This window comes from Panthera uncia, chromosome D2 (genome assembly GCF_023721935.1).
Source record: "Panthera uncia isolate 11264 chromosome D2, Puncia_PCG_1.0, whole genome shotgun sequence".
Taxonomy (NCBI): Eukaryota; Metazoa; Chordata; class Mammalia; order Carnivora; family Felidae; genus Panthera; species Panthera uncia.
In genome coordinates, this window is record NC_064818.1 from 49,513,534 (window position 1) to 49,530,733 (window position 17,200).

At 43.1% G+C, this 17,200-nt stretch overlaps 1 protein-coding gene across 6 annotated transcripts in view; it reads right to left on the bottom strand.

Annotated features, from left to right (window-relative positions):
- Positions 1-17,135, bottom strand: part of HTR7 (5-hydroxytryptamine receptor 7) — a 98,783-nt gene extending 81,648 nt beyond the window's left edge. For all 6 annotated transcript variants that reach the window (XR_007460758.1, XR_007460759.1, XM_049645401.1 and 3 more), the window contains exon 1: positions 16,338-17,135. Coding sequence is in view for 4 of the 6 variants with exons in the window: in XM_049645401.1 (XP_049501358.1) it covers positions 16,338-16,882 (545 nt within the window). In the remaining 2 variants the exon portion in view is untranslated. The remainder of the gene's footprint in view (positions 1-16,337) is intronic.
- Positions 17,136-17,200: the final 65 nt, after the last annotated feature.

Sequence of the window (17,200 nt, forward strand, 5' to 3'; positions counted from 1 at the left end):
ACAGAGACAGAATCTGTATCCTGTCCCATTCTCTGGGACCTTTCCTAACCCAAACTGCCTTATTTTACTCCCAAGTTTACCAGATACATTTATTCATTGAGGAGTATGTTTGCATCCCGCCTGGTCTACATGAGCCTGTAGATGATGAATTAGACACGGTCTTGAGCTAAAGGTTTCTGCTCTAGTAGGATATTCATTAATTCATCCATCCATTCATTCAGCTAATGATTAAGCACCCACTGTGTGCTAGGAATGTTGTAGGTGCAGAAGAAGTAGAAGTAAAAAACAAAGTCAAAGTTCTCGCCCATTGTAATGGAACTTAACACGTGTACTTAAGGAATTATCACTAGGATACAACGCAGCAGCCGCAGAGCTCAAATGTACGTTGCCTGACTCCCAGGTTAAGTAGCTATCAGTGAAACTTCTTGAAAGATCTTTTTCTAGTCACCGTCTCCACGTCTTTCCTCTCATCGTCTCTGCCTCACTCCATCTGGGCTTCCATTCCACTGCTCCATTGAAACTACTCTTCTCAGGATGACTAGGCCTCAAGATCACCAAATTGGCCATTTTTCTGGCCTGGCCTTGCAACACCATGTGACATAGTTGATATTCTGTCTTTTTCAAAATACATTTCCCTTAATTTCCATGATGGCACATTCTCCAGGTGTTCCTCATATTGCACTGACCATCCCTTTTTAAATGTGGCTAACCTCTCCTCTCCTCTTGACCTCTGAATGTTTTCTCTCCCTAAGGCTTGGTATCCAGGCCCCTGTTCCTATCTATTCTCTCCCATCCTATGCCTTTAAATATCACTTACGATGACATCCAAATTTGGATCTCTAGTCCTGAATTCTCTCTGGAACTCTAACCACTTACATCAAAATGTCCACCAAGACCAAACTTATCATCCAAAGTTGGACTCTTGATTTTTACCATCAGTCCTACTACTTTCACAGTCACTAAACCTCATTCCTGTTTACGGACTGGGAAAGTCAGTAAACAGCATCTGTGAAAGCTACTGGGTAGCTTGAGCCCAAAGCACATCACCCTTCATTCTTCTCTGTCCCTCACTCCCCACGTCCAACCCTGAGTCCTGCAGATGCACCATCAACACCCCTTGCATCCCTCCACTTTTCTCTATCTTCGCCATTACCGATTATCTCTTCTCTTGACTACTGCAGAAGCCTTCCAGTTGGCCTCCCAGCTTGCAGTCTTACCCTTCTCCAATCCATTCTCCACAAGGTAACCATAGTGAACTATTAAAATTGTAAACGGGATCATGTCACCCTACACTCCAAACTCCGCAATGGATCCACTGCACGTGGCATAAAATCCAAACTCCGCCTGGCCCAAATCCCAACATAATTCGTGACCACTGCTCTACTTGTGTTTCCTTCCAGGCTTTCCCGTGATCCCCTACTCCAATCACCTGGTCCAAGGCCTTGACCGGCTGCTGCCTTTCCAGAGTGTTCTTCCTCCTGATCTTCGCAGAGCCAGCTCCACCACGTTACTTACATTTAGTGCATATGTCACCTCTCCAGAAAGGTCTTCCATGAGTACCCACTCTAATCCATACGTTGCTCTGTTTTAATTCTCCATATGGCACATATTACCAATGAATTAGTGTGTTTTTAAAAAACATTTCTGTGTCCTATTTATTCTTGCTAGAATATAAGATCCGAGAGAGAGAGAGACCTTATTTGCCTTGTTTAGGATACAGAAGAGTAACTAATGAAGACTGAGTAATCAATCAATAAAGGTTGAAGAAGTGAATAGATGAATCCCCTATGACTCCCACAATAAGAAAAAACAATTGTGATATGTTAAGAAGTTGCTTTTAAGGACTATTGCCTTTGTGACCCAGAAAGGAAGCCAGAGTGGCAGGGGCCAGCAGTATCCCCAAAACAATCAAGTGTGAAAGCACAAGGTAATCTACTTATCACAATGGAAGAATTTTCAGACTTTTATTGAGAATATCAGAGACTTTTTCACACCAAACATACAGAACATGTATTCAGGCAACTGGACCAGATAGATTATAGCTGGACTGGAGCACACCATTGAAGTCTCTCAGGTTTAAGCATTAATACTCGCAGTCCCTTGCGAGTGGGTGGTTCTGGTGGATGTTCCAGATGAAAGAACCATTTGGAAGGAAGAAAGCTATCCAGCTACCATTCTCTGAAAGAGCAGAAAATATTATCAGAATGCCCAGAAATATAGAATGTTCAGGAATGTGAATCATAACAGAACCCATGATCAAAGTGAGAATGCAAACCGGCAAAATGGGCCAAAATAAAGCTCCCCACATAGATGCACTGGGAATGTGCCCCCCAGGTCCCCCAGCTGCTCTGTCCCCAGAGGCGGTCAACCTGTGCTTCACTACAACATCGGAAGAGTGAGCATTTAGGTCTGACCCGGGAGCCATCATTTTGCAGCAGTCCTCAGCAAGAATTCTTTAGGCACAGAAAGACTATTCAAAAAACAGACCAGAGTACCTGGGTTTTTATTGACGGAAGCACTCAAACAAACCAATTGTTTGCAACCAGAAGCTAAATGACTCAAACTTCCAAAAAGGTCATCGCTCACAGGGATTGACTGCAAAGCAAAGGTATAAGCTACCTTTTTAAGGGTCCAAATTTTCTGATATGTGAATAAATAATCTTAATTTATGCTCAACTGGACAACCTCTTGAAGATGGGGCCATGTATTTACCCACCTCTGTATCCCCCCCAGTACTTAAATATCTAGTAGACAAATAACAAGGGTTTGCCTATTAAAGAAATCTCAGCTCCACCATCTCCTCTAGCTTGCTCATGCATCCTCTCTCTCCTCTCTTCCTCTCTCTCTCTCTCCCTCTCTCTCTCTCTCTCTCACACACACACACACACACACACACACACACACACACACCTGGCTCTCTATTAGGACCTGCTGCTCAAGAGTCCATCTTAAACCTGTGAAGAAGCAGATCCTGATATTCCGTAATGACTTACCCTAACCCCAACCCAAAAGCTAACAGATGGCCTGGAGTGGAGACGTCCTGGATCAGCAACGGAGGAGAGGGTGCCAAAACACACCTGGCCCCTAGGATATTAGGTGAGAGGCTCTGCACTTAGGCTAACATAATTACTGTCATCGCTGTCCTCTGTGGAAGTCAGCAGAAACTATCTAGTGCTTGATGATATTCCAAAGGCAACACCCTTCGGGCCCAAAAGACCTAAGTCAGTCATTTTCCCAGCCAACTGTGATCCCACTACTTTCTTCTTGTGTGCTCTTGGGCAAGGTATTTAACTTCTATGAGCCTCCCTTTGCTCATCACACAGGTGGCCAGAATGAGAGTGCCCCCGGAGTGGTCATGGGGATGAGATGAGATGAATTACATGAAGCCCCCGGCAGCAGACCGGGCCCACAGTGTGCACTCAACAAATAATATCGCAACAGCCAGTTACTGTGCTCTGCTACTTGGGAAGCATCTTCCTGCCTGATACCTGTCGCTCTCCTTCTGGGATGTGTGAGCTTGGCTGCAAATGTGTCTTTCGGCTGAAAGAAAAAGGCTCTGGGATTTTCATTCAATTTTGCCTGCATTTCCGTCTGCTTCATGGCACAACAATGGTGATAATAAAGACACAATCCGTGGCTCGAAACTGGTAAGGATTCATATCACTAGGGCTTTGTTAAAGTCAGTGTTCTGCATATGTATGGAGAGCAGAGAGTGACTCACCAGCCTACTACACCCGGATAGGACAACCCATTGGGGCTATCCCACTGCCTCCGTACCACTTCTGTTCCAGCAATCTCCAGACCCTAACTTGGTTTCCCAAGGAAACTTCTACATTATCACCAAGAAGGTTTCACAGAATGCTGGAGAATAAGAAGTCAAGGTCTGCCGGACCTTTGAGAATATGAGATACCCAACCTTCTCAACTCAACCCACCATGATTAACTAACCACCTACCATGTGCTAAGTACTATGCTGGGGATGGGGACACAGTCTCCAACAGGACATCCTGCCATGCGGAGTGTATGGATGATTGATCCCACAAATCATGTGTTCATTACAGTTAATTTCACAAACCATTCCTTACAAATTAAGGTGTTAGTAAGAAAAAATGCGGATAGTAAGAAAAAAAGACTGTTTAAGACAATCTGGAGATTCTAGGAAACTTGCATGGGACAGTAATATCTAATCAAGGACCTGTCTGGAAAGTGGTAAAAATTAGCCAGTCAAAGAGGTAGAACAGTGTGGGGGGAGGAGGCAAGGGGTACAATAAAAAGACCTGTGAAGGCCCTGAACATCAAAATGTCAAGGAATGGGAGGAAAAAACCAAAAAGGTTGCCTGAATATTCAGGACTTGGGGGAGATAGGTAGGTAGGTAGATAGATAGGGAGACAGACAGATGGGTAGAAAATGGAATGGAATCAAATCTTGGGCAAAAGTTGGCAGACTGCAGCAGGCCACATGTGGCCTGCCTGTTTTTGTACAGCAACCCCAGCTAAGAATGGTTTTTATATGTTAAGAAATTTGAACAAATAAGAAGGAAGAATATTTAATGAGATGTGAAAATTACATGAAACTCAAATTTCAGTACCCATAAGTAAAGTTTTATTAGCACACAGCCACTCCCATTCATCTACAAATTGTCTATGTTCAAACTACAGTGGCAGAGTAGTTACAACGGGGACCACATGGCACACAAGCCTAAAATATTTATGGAAATATTTATCTAGCCTTTTACAGAAAAATGTTTATCAACCCCTAATCTAGTGAACTAAGGCAGAGGTCAAATTGTATAATCTTTTAGGTCACATTAAACATTCAGGACCTTATCTCAAGAGTAGGGGAACTCATTAACCCATTAAAGAAGCAAGAAAACACCATCATGGAGTAGTGCCCAAACCCGTCTGCACATTGGACTAGCCTGGAGCTTCCAAAATAGGGGTGCATGAGTCCTACCCCCTGAGACTGTGCATTAGTTGGGCTTATGATGCCCTGGGTGTGCGCTGTGGAATTTTCTGAAGATTCCTAGGTGATTCTAAAGTGCAGGTAAGCTCGGGAACCACAAATAAAATCGCATTTGCTTTTTCATTTTTTTTTTTTTACTTTTTAGTTATTTCCCATTTATTTATTTTGAAAGACACAGAGAGAAAAGGAGAGGCAGATACGGAGAGAGAGGATCCCGAGCAGGCCCCACACTCAGCATGGAGCCCAATGTGGGGCTTGATCTCAAGACTGTGAGATCATGACCCAAACAGAAATCAAGAGTCAGATGCTCAACCGACTGCGCCACCCAGACCCCCCTACATTTGCCTTTTTAAATTTTTTTAATGTTTACTTATTTTTGAGAGAGAGAGAGAGAAAGACAGAGCATGAGAAGGGAAGGAACAGAGAAAGAGGGAGATGCAGAATCTGAAGCAGCACAAGCCTGACATGGGGCTAGAACTCATGGACCATGAGATCATGACCTGAGCTGAAGTTGGACGCTCAACTGACTGAGCCACTCAGGTGCCCCCCTGCATTTGCCTTTTTAAAAGATCATCCTAACTCAGGGGTTCTCCATCTGGCTACACATGAGAATCACCTGGGTGGTATCTTCAAACATACTGCTGGCCAGGCCCACCCAGACCAATTAAATCAGGATCTCTCTCTCCAAGAATTGCTAGTTTTTTAATTGCCCAGGTGACTCTAATCTTTAGCTGGGGTTACACATGCTGCATTAACATGGGGCAGTAGATACAGGGAGCCCCCTGGGAGGCTACATTGAGTGGTCCATATGAAAGATGATAGAGGCTTGGGTTGAGTTCCTGGAGATGCCAGTGGGGAGAAGGAAAGTGAAAGGATAATCAGCAGGACTTGGTGATTGGATGGTGAGAGTGGGGGGCTGAATGGGAAGTTTCAAAGATGGTACCCAAATGTCTAGCAAAGCAAATGGGTACAGACTGATGTCACCAATTGGGATGGGAGCACTGGAAGAAGAACAAGTTTGGGGGGTGAGAGCATTAGCTCTGTTCTGACATATTGAGAGGGAGGGGCCTATGATGGAGTTAGTCAGACTGAGGCTATAAGGGAGGCTAGAGTTAAATCATAAAGGGCCTTGACTGTTCTCCTCATGCAGCAAGAAATGGCTACAGTGATATAGGGGAACCCATGGGGTAGACACTGTTCCTCCCACACAGAAGGTGTGTGTTCCCTTAGCTTCCTCATCTACAGAATGGGATTAAAAATGCTCACACTCTCTCTTGTTCATCTTCGGCCAGCAGAGACATTCAGTGACAGACACTAAATAAATACGCTTACCGACACTCACTAAACACCCTTGCTGTGAAGATTAAATGAGATATTATATGTCAAGTCTCCAGGAATTTATGTAGCACAAAAGGCTCTCAAAAATGGTAGTTGTTATTCCTACAGGGTTTCCAAAAAAGAATGGTACTGTGATACCCTCAATGATGTTTTACGATGTATACATGTGGACATCCATGGGAAGGACAAGCGAGTGGGGTTAGAAACTGGCACCTTCAGCAGCTGTGAGAGACAACATAATGGTATCTGTTCACCCATTACTAAGAAGTCAGGATTCTAGCAACCCTGTGGAATCCACAGCCCTCCAGGGTCCAGGCTACCCTTCCAGCATGCTGTTCCTCCTTCCCCAGTGTGGCCCTCTGTCGACCAAGATGACAGCGAGACCTCCAGTCACCATACTTAAATTCCAGGAGACAAGATGGAAGCAAAGACAAACAAAAAGAGGAAGAAGGCCCACACCAAATGTCTTGAAAGAAGTTTCCAAGAAGCTGAAACACAATACTTCTACTAACATCTCTGGAGTCAAAATTTGGTAACATGGCCACACCTAGCTGCAGGGGAGACGAGAAAATGTAGACTTTATCATGGGCAGCCATATTCCCAGGTGAAAACAGGAATTCCTGTAACTGAGGAGGAAGGGGGTGACGGGCGTCAAGCAAAGGCAACCAGCAGCATCTGCCACAAGCAGACTTGGGCTTTTCCTCACGTGGATGCCTTCTGGCTCCCTCTCTGTAAGTTCACTCACAGACTGATTCACTGCCTCCAGCCTCTTGGCATCTGCTGTTCCCCTTGCCTGGAAACTCTCCTGCCCTTCGATCACCAGTGTAATTCAACATTTCTCCTGAGACCTCGGTCAGGATTTAAGTCCATCTCGGCCATACCTAAACTTCTATTCTTTTCCTTAAATATATTTACATGGGGCGCCTGGGTGATTCAACTGGTTAAGCGTCCAACTTCGGCTAAGTTGGTGAGTTCGAGCCCCACATTGGGCTTTCTGCCGTCAGCCCAGAGCCCCCTTTGGAACCTCTATTCCTCTCTCTCTCTCTCTCTCTCTCTCTCTCTGCCCCTCCCCCACTTGTGTGTGCATGCGCATGCTCTCTCTCAATCAAAAATTAATGAACATTTTTTAAAAAGTAGTTTATGGGAATTGTCACTCACAAAAGAGAGGAAGACCTGCTTAATCTCCTCCCTCTCACCCTTTTGTAGCAAAGGAAGAAGAGGATTCTATCAACTCATAAAGTGTATCTACAAGCTGAAAATTAATTTAGAGATGAGCAAGGATGACTTCTTCAAAAAAAAAAAAAAAAAAAGGCAATCCAGAGAAGCCAGAACGCACCCTGTGCTGCTGATCGTAGCAGAATTAAAGCCAAGAGCACAACTCACATCGTCAAAGTGAATGAGTCACAGTACCTGGCGAGGAAGCAAGACTCCAGCCAGACCCCAGTCAGAACTAAGGGTTATGGCTCCTGCAAATACAGATGAGTTCCTTTAACAGTTAACAGCCCAAAGATGACCCCTGCCCTCACACACGAAGCTAAAAAAAGGAATGGTCGCTGACAGCACTGGAACAGTAACTGCACCGGCTCAGATTAACCATCCATCTGATGTAAATCCAGATACACCTCACAAGATGTCGTCAAATAAATCCTTTTGCCCTTTTGATTATAAAACAAAAGGTACATGCAGGAAATCACCTAGAACATACATGGATGCTTTTACAGTAATTTTAAAAATGAACACTCATGTAATTACCACTACGGTCAAGACATAAAACATGATAGCACTTCAGAAGCATGCCCAGAAGTAATCACTCTCCTAGTTCTCATGATATATAGTTCTTTCCTTTCCTTTATAAAATTTCCACTTACGTAGGTCTCTAAGCAGGGTTGTTTGTTTCAAATTTTTATCATAATGGAATTGCGTTATACGTGTTCTTTGGGACTCTGCCGCTTCTGCTCATCATTGTGTTTGTGGCCCCAAAGTATTTATGGATGAAATGACACGACATTGAAAATTTGATTTAAAATACTGTGAAGATTGGAGGAGCTGCAAAGGATATGTTGAATAAATTGGCCATAAATTGATCACTGTTGAAGCCAGGCAATGGACACATTAGATTCTTCATACTATACCCTTCACTTTTAAATATGTTTCAAATTTTTATAACCAAATATTGTTTAAGTTACTTTGTGATATTTGTTTTAACCAGTTTGTTCATTTCCATTACCATATGGTAATGGTTCTCTAAGGAGGGCGCCCAACGCAGGAGCCTCAGAATCATCTGGGAATTTGCTTGAAATGCAAATTATTTGGCTCCCCCCAGACTTACTGAATTAGAAACTCTTGGGGTAGGACCCAGCAGTCTGTGTTTTAATAAGCTCTCCAGATAGTTCTGATACATGCTCAAGTTGGATAACCACTATTGAATAGTATTCTATTGTGTAAATGTAGCACAATTTATTTATCCATTCTATTATTGATACACATATATATTATTTCAAGTTTTAGGATTCCAAGTTTGTGGATATTACAAATATTCCTGTACAAGACTTTTGGTGACAAGAATCTCTTTGATACATACCTCATGGTAAAATAGCAAAATCGTAGGGTGCATGTATGTTCAACCACACACAATAATGCCAAACTATGTTCGAGATGATTTACCAATTCACCATCCTACTAGTAATGTACGGAAGTGCTCTTCGTTCTACATCCTTGTCAACACTTAGTATTTTTCAGAGATTTTAACGGTTGCCCTTCTGGAGCATTAAACGCTTTTAAGCTTCCCAACTTGGGATAAAAAAATATATATTAGGGAACAGATATATTAGGAACTAGAACTCCAGACATGAAATCATAGTTTTGCAAATATGTTAGTTGGTGGGTTTGCATGGAATGGGCCTGATGGAGAAACTGAAAAGATCAGTGGGACTATACTTTGCAAAGCAACATGGACTCTGGTACAAACTGTCATTGATAAGTGAGACAGAAACAAAGCAGAGACCTTATGGATGTGCTGAACACTTTCCATTTTATTCCCAGTGAAATGAAAAGCCAATGAAAGGTTTTCAGAAGAGCAATTTACATAATTGTACTCTGTATTTGTATATATTTAAAATATCTCAGGCACACATCCACTTCTAGCTATGATGAAGCTACTTGATGCTTCAGACCAATGCTTCTGCTGAAACAACTAAAAAAGCTTAATAAAGCACAAAGACACACACACACACACACACACACATACACACACATACACACACCCCTGCTTGTAGCCACCACAGAATTCTTGAGACAACCAGGAATTAAGGAAAACAAAATAATCCTGGAGAAAACAGAACCACAGAGCAGCGAGTCAAAATCCTGCAGGCACTCTTTCCCTCGAGACATTTGCCAAAACTAGGTGAGGGAAAGGGGCTGAGGATCCAGGCAAAAAACCTCAGCAGAGCTGCTTGTGAAGAGGCAACAATGTCAGAAGACATATTGGTAATCTCTTGAGGACAGAAAGACAAAATTAAAGACCTCAGAGGCCAACATCCCAGTAATAAGGAAGGGGCAGAAAACTAAGCCCAACACTTGGCTGGTATTCCCCTCAAGACATTGGTTGCATTCTGAAGTTGTATAGGGCAGGAGGCTAAGAAGCCAAGGAAGAAGGCTTTCCTTTTCCCAAAAGGCTTTCAGTGGGAGTTTTAGCAATCTACAGTGCTGAGGAGAGAATAGAGTACTGAACAAGCCAGGGGGAGAAGTCACTGGGAACACCCCCTGCTCTCAGCTGAAATCCCAAGAAGGCTACATCCCAGAAAGAGGCATCAGCCAGTGGCAGACAGAACTCTATCAACACTAACACACAGTCTATAGTAACACAAACCCTAATTGGATTACAATAATCATTCCACCAATATGCCTGCCTACCAGCTATTTTCTCTGGAGGAAAATAACATCATCTACAGCATCTATAATTCTTCATAAAAAATGTTGAGTGTATAATCAAATGTACTAGGCATGCCAAGACATAGACCCAAAATCCAGAGTTAAAAAACTGAAACAGATCACACACAAAGCAACCACAAGTGATTCAGATACTGGAATTAGTATAAAAAGAGCCTATGTATACTCAAGAATGTAATAACAAGAAGGAGAAATTACATGAAAAGGCAGAGAATTCAAATCAACAAAAAAGATCAAATACAGAAAAAAAAAAAGAATCAAATGAAATTTCTAGGAGTGTGAAATTAATAACTGAATAAATAATGCTGACCAACAGATTAGACATACCAGAAGAGATGATTAATAAATTGGAAGGCAGGTCAAAACTTTTGTAAAAATGAAGCACAGAGGAAAATGGAAAATAGAGTGTAAGAGACATGTGTGATAAGAGTAAAAGTTCCAAATTATGTAAATTTGAGACACAGAAGAAGAGAGAAAGAATGAGACAGTAAAATTATTTAAAAAGATAATATCCAACTGATTGGAGATATCAATGCAGAAGTACAAAAATTACTAAGAACCTCACCCAGGGCTGACAGCAAATAAACAGCAAAAATTAATCAATAATGCCAGACCTGGGAACAGCACAGAAAAACTAATAAAAACTAAAGACAAAGAGAAAATCCTAAAACAGCCAGAAGAAAAAAAGACACACTATCTTCAAAGGAATAATAATAATGTTGGTTAATGGCTGATTTTTCAACAGAAATGATGGAAGCCTGAAGACAATGGAATGATGTTTTAAAGTGCTAAAAAAAACCCTCAAATATAGAATTACATACTCGGAGAAAATGTCATTCAAAAATGATGGCAAAATTAAGGCATTTTCAAATAAGTAAAATCTGAGAGGACTTATTACCAGCAAACCATCATTTAAAAAAATGCAAATGAGGGGTGCCTGGATGGCTCAGTCGGTTGGGCGACTGACTTTGGCTCAGGTCATGATCTCGCAGCTCCTGAGTTCGAGCCCCACGTTGGGTTCTGTGCTGACAGCTCGGAGCCTGGATCCTATTTCAGATTCTGTGTCTCCCTCTCTCTCTGCCCCTCCTCTGCTCGTATTCTGTCTCTGTCTCTCTCAAAAATAAACAAACATTAAAAAATTAATTAATTAATTAATTAATTTAAAAAATTCTAATGAAAGTTTAACTGGGCAGAAGAAAATGATCCCAGATAAAAACACGGTAATGTAGAGCAAAGCAAAGCTAAACATGTGGGTAAATAAGAGTGGCTATTAACTGTTTAAAATAACAAAAATAATAGATTAGATCTTTTAAATATGTAGATTAAAATGCATGACGACAATAACACAAAAGATGTAAGGGGATAAATAAAATACAATAAGGTACATTACTATACAGCATAATATTTATCCAAAAGAAATGTAAACATGTCCACAAAATGACATGAGTATAAATAAATGTTTATAGTGGCACTATTAGTAATAACCAGAAACTAGAAACAATTCAAATGTCTATCTACAGGTGAATTGATAAGCAAGATAACTGGGATACTACTCACCAAATAAATAAAATACTGACAGACTAAAATCTATGGATGAATCACACATATACTGAGCAAAAGAAGCCAGAATTAAGAGTATATTCTCTATATAGGGGCTCCTGGGTGGCTCAGTCGGTTAAGCGTCTGACTTTAACTCAGGTCATGATCCCTCGCGGTTCATGAGTTCGAGCACCACGTCAGGCTCTGTGCTGACAGCTCAGAGCCTGGAGCCTGCTTCGGATTCTGTGTCTCCCTTTCTATCTGCCCCTCCCCTGCTTGCCCTCTGTCTCTGTCTCTATCTCTCAAAAATAAATAAACATTAAAAAAACTTTTTTTAAGAGTACATACTCTACTATTCCCTTTATATGAGGTTCTAACCAAGTAAAACTCATTCATGATGCTAAAAAGTCAGGACAACAGTCATCCTCGGGAGCAGCAGAAACTGGAAAGGGGCAGAAGGTTGTAATATTCAATTTCTTGATCTAGTGGCAGACGACACTAAGGGGTTCACTTTGTAGAAACTCAGCACACTCTATGCTTAGGCTTATTCATTTCCCATATGTATTTCCAAAAGACATTTAAAAATGTATTTCGGACATACAGAAAGTTATACAAAGAAAAACAAGACTGTATCAACCATTAGAATTAGAAACAAAACATTACCAGTATAGTTCCGTGAGCTAGTCCCTCATGACACCTCCATCCACCCCACCAGAGATAACCACTCTCATGAATTTGGTGTTCTCCATTCCTCTGCACTATTTTTTCCTTTATTCCTTAGATAAGCTCACCTAAACAACATATAGAACTGTTTTGCGGGGCGTCTGGGTGGCTCAGTCGGTTGAGCGCCGACTTCGGCTCAGGTCACGATCTCGCAGTCTGTGAGTTCGAGCCCCACATCGGGCCCCTGTGCTGACAGCTCAGAGCCCGGAGCCTGTTTCAGATTCTGTGTCTCCCTCTCTCTGACCCTCCCCCATTCATGCTCTGTCTCTCTCTGTCTCAAAAATAAACGTTAAAAAAAAAAAGAACTGTTTTGCATGTTTTTGAACTATATATAAAATATAATGTGATTTCTATTTTTAAAAGATCATTCTAATAGGGGTACAGGGGAACTCTCTGAAATTATAAAAATATTCTACATCCTGGCTGGAGTGTTGGCTACATGGGTACAGACATTTGTCAAAACTCATCAGACTATGCATTTATTATCTTTGCATTTCACTACATGTAAATGTTATCTCACTTAGAATCAATTTTTTTTAAACAATTTTTTTAATAAAGAGATCATTCTAGCTTCTTTATGGGCAATGGATGCAGGGTGGACAGAAGTGAAGCTAGGAAGGCGAGTTAAAATATTCCAGTAGACCTGATAAGTGTCAAACTTACCTACCTGAGGAGGAAGGAAACAAAGACAGGTTGTGGGCACAGTTCTTTGAGCAGCTTAACTCCAGTTACTGGAGGGAGAAGTGAGGCCAAAAGAAAATAGAAGATCAAGCTTGGCCCATTGAGAGAAAACACTGAAGACAAGAGAGGAGGGATCAAGGAAGGAACAAAATCCTTGGGGTAAAAGGAGATGGGAAGATGTGAGGTGTAGGTGGTTTGGCCTTGGCCGGGACACAATATCATCTCATTTTTTAACTGGACAGAAATAAAAACAGGTACAGATATAACATGAAAGACTGTTTGGTAGTGGAAGGATTACAGCGTTCCCATCCAATGACTGTTACTTTTTCAACGATCATGAATCATTCATTATCTGAAGAGGATGGGGAAGGGAATGCGGCCACCTAAGAAGAATGGCATGAAATTGCATTGGAAAAGGCTAGAAAAGCATCCAGGTAAGGTGGGGTGTGGCTAAGAAAAATCAAAGGCTCCATTTTGGATAAGTGAAATGCTCAATAGATAGCCAAACTCTTGCAATGCAGTAAGAGCTCAAAAGCAAGATTATTATTCATCTTTAATTATGCTGCACAAAGCACACTGTAACCTAACCTTGAACTCAAGATGGAATGAATAAATGAAGACTAAAATTTTTCATATTTTCTTAGCACATTTTTGTATCATTGGTCATATTCTACAATGGAACTGAAGAAAACAACCTCTTTAGAAAGAATTCACCTTAGGGGCACCTGTGTGGCTCAGTTGATTAAGCATCCGACACTTTACTTGGGCTCAGGTCATGATCTCACTGTTGTGGGATCGAGCCCCAAGCCAGGCTCTGTGCTGATAGCGTGGAGCCTGCTTAGGATTCTCTCTCTCTCTCTCTCTCTCTCTCTCTCTCTGTCCCTCCTCCACCCCTGCACTAGCTCTCTGTCTCTCTCAAAATAAATAAACTTTACAAAAGAAAAAAAGAAATAATTCACCTTAGACATCAAACACATTTTCTTTTTTCTCATTTTTTTAAATTTATTTTTTATTTCTTTTTTTTAATTTTTCTCATTTTTATTTCTGTGTGTTCTTGGAAGAAAAGCAATCTGTGTCTTCTTCCAGTGTTAAGTTATTCATTCATCTAAAAAAAATGACATGTTCCTCCACTGAAATAATTTTTAAGCAGAATTCACCAATGGGACACTTCTTATAGGAGGAAATAAGGAGACAGAATCTATATCCCTATGTAATATCACAATTTGTGACAATTGTAAGGATATACGTGACAAAGAAATTAGAAGCTCTTGCCAAGAAGGATTAACCTCTCTGTATCTGAGACATGCCTGCTGCTTGCTGGTAAGTCACATGTGCACACTGAGTGAAGAAAGCCTTTGGCTCATATATAGGAACCTCAGGGTCGTCCCAAGCCAAACCTGAACGTGCCCAGCAGAACAGAAGCACTGGCTGTGTTAGGACACGAGTTAGTATCAATTATGAAATGAAAAAATTATAAATGTACTTCTTGCACCATAAATTAATATTTGTTGCATTACACTAAATTCCATTTAAAAGGACTGCATTCATGCAAGAAGCTCAGACAGGCTTAGCGGTCCAATTTTTATGCTTACAATTCATGTATATACTTACTATGTATATTGAGTGCACTCTCCTAGTTCCTGTTGCCACAGCCAGACTGTGAGTGCATATGTTTTTGTCATTCTTAACTACAGTAATTCAGAACTTCAGCTGTCAAGTTTAGAGCTAATATTCTTATATATGCTGTTCACGCACTACTCTAAAAACTAATTCCTTGTTTGCTGTCGGAGGCTCCAACCTAGCATGATATAGAAAATGGCAGGATCAATTTTTTTAAAATAACCTAGATCTTTAAACGCAGATACAATATATATTTTTTTCTTGAAAATATCCCCTTTCCTATCATTCCCTTTCTTCAGTAATTCTAAACCCTGGTCAAGCAGTAAAATAGGAGAACATGTTAAACATCAACAAACCACAAATAGCAGTGTTTACAGGGAGGAAAAGGAAGAAAACCTCAGTTTCGTGCTACACCATCCTTTGAGGCACTGTCATTTTAAATGTGGAGCCACCAATTATTTCTTCTGTGCTGAAAGGTTTACACATTTAAAGGTTCTGTACGTCCACAAAGAAAATAAGCAATCATTTCTCTGTATCATTAAACACAACAGGATGCCAGCCCTGTGCTAGTTTTAAAACATCAGAATTATGTGGGTGAATATTAAGGTTTAATATTTCAGTTTCAAGAGAAACACAGTGTTATTGTGTGGCCAAAGAGCACTGGGACCATACTTCAAGCTGTCAGTTGCACTGTATTTCTAGGACCAAAGATGCTCCACTGCAGAATTCTGTAATCCTAGAGTCTGAAGAAACCCTGGGGTCTCCAAGCCCGATCCCACAACCAGGACAGGAATTTTTCCCCCAGCATCTCTGACAGATGGTCAGCCTCTGTTTCAATTACTCCACTGGGGAGTTCTCAAGAGAAGACTCCCAAGAGATATGATGAAGGGCTAGAACCAACCATTCAGATACAGAGTTAGGCTCCAGTCGGCACGCCTGCAGGATACAGACAGCGATGCCAAACACTAAAATCAGACTTCCAAAAGCATGAGATTCAGAATCAGCAATCATAGGAGTGCAACGTTCCAACATGTAGAACCCCCAATTCTGGAACCATCCTCAGTTCCTTCACTGGCCCTGGGGAGCAGCTCCCAAAATCAGGAAACAAGGAGGCTTTTCAACGACTGATTTCTTAAAGTAAGAAATGACACTTCCAGGCTCACAGCAAGGGTTTGTCAAGTTCAGAGAGGATCAAATCCCTTCCGTCTGAAAACCAAGCCAAGGGACCCCCTGGTGGAACTGCTAATGCTTAAAATACTTTAACTTTGGTCTTAAAATCCTCACTACAGTAAACTAGAACATTTTGGACTCTTCTTTTAAAGGTGTATATAGGCTATGCTGTAACTGAAGTTGCTCCGTTGGTGTAGGGTTGGTGTGTGGGGGTTGATATTTTAGGCGCAGCCCTTCATCCCTCCGAGGGGTCTGGCTTATCCTCCTAAGAAAGGCAAGCGCCGGGGGAAGGGGGGGAGCAGCCCGCACATCCCCAGGCGGACCCCGGGACCGGGCGGCCCGGCCCTTACCTTACCTGTCGATGCTGATCACGCACAGGGTCATGATCGAGGCCGTGCAGCACATGACGTCCATGGCGATGAAGACGTTGCAGAAGAAGTGGCCAAAGATCCACTTGCCCCCGATGAGGTCGGTGACGCTGACGAAGGGCATGACCGCCACGGCCACCGAGAGGTCGGCCAGCGCCAGGGACACGATCAGGTAGTTGGAGGGCTGGCGGAGCTTCTTGACGAAGCACACCGAGATCACCACCAGGCAGTTGCCGGCGATCGTCAGCAGCGTGATGAGCGTCAGGATGGAACCGATCACAACTTTCTCGGCTCTGCCGTAGTTGATCTGCTCCCAGCAGCCGGAAGCATTGTCCGGCGGCGCGTCCCAGGTGGGCACCGGGCTGGCGGTCACCTCTGGGACCCCACGCAGCAGGTGAGGCGCCCAGGAGCCCGCGACCGGGCCGGCGCCGTCGGGGCTCAGGTCCGGCAGCCCGCGCCCCACCTCCGGCAGGAGCAAAGAGCGGAGGTGCCCGTAGAGGTCCGGGCGGCCGCTGCTGTTAACGTCCATCATCGTGCCGCTGTGCGCTGCTGCCCATGGAGCCGGCGCCCCCGCCACGCGCTCCGGCCACCGGCCCGGGGGCTTCACCTCGCCGGTTCCGCTCCGCCCGGCGCAGCCATGGGGCCGGCGCCGGCCGCTGGGGGGCGCCTCGGCTCGGCCTCGCGGCCCCGCACGTCCTGGGCCCCCAGCCGCTGCGGACCACGCGGGAGCGCGGCCGCGCCGAGTCTCCCTGCGGGAGGCGCCTCCGGCACCGACGGACGCCCGGGACGCGCGGCTCGCGGGCCGGTGGGCACGGCTCGGCTGGCCGCCCCGCAGCCCGCAGCCCGCAGC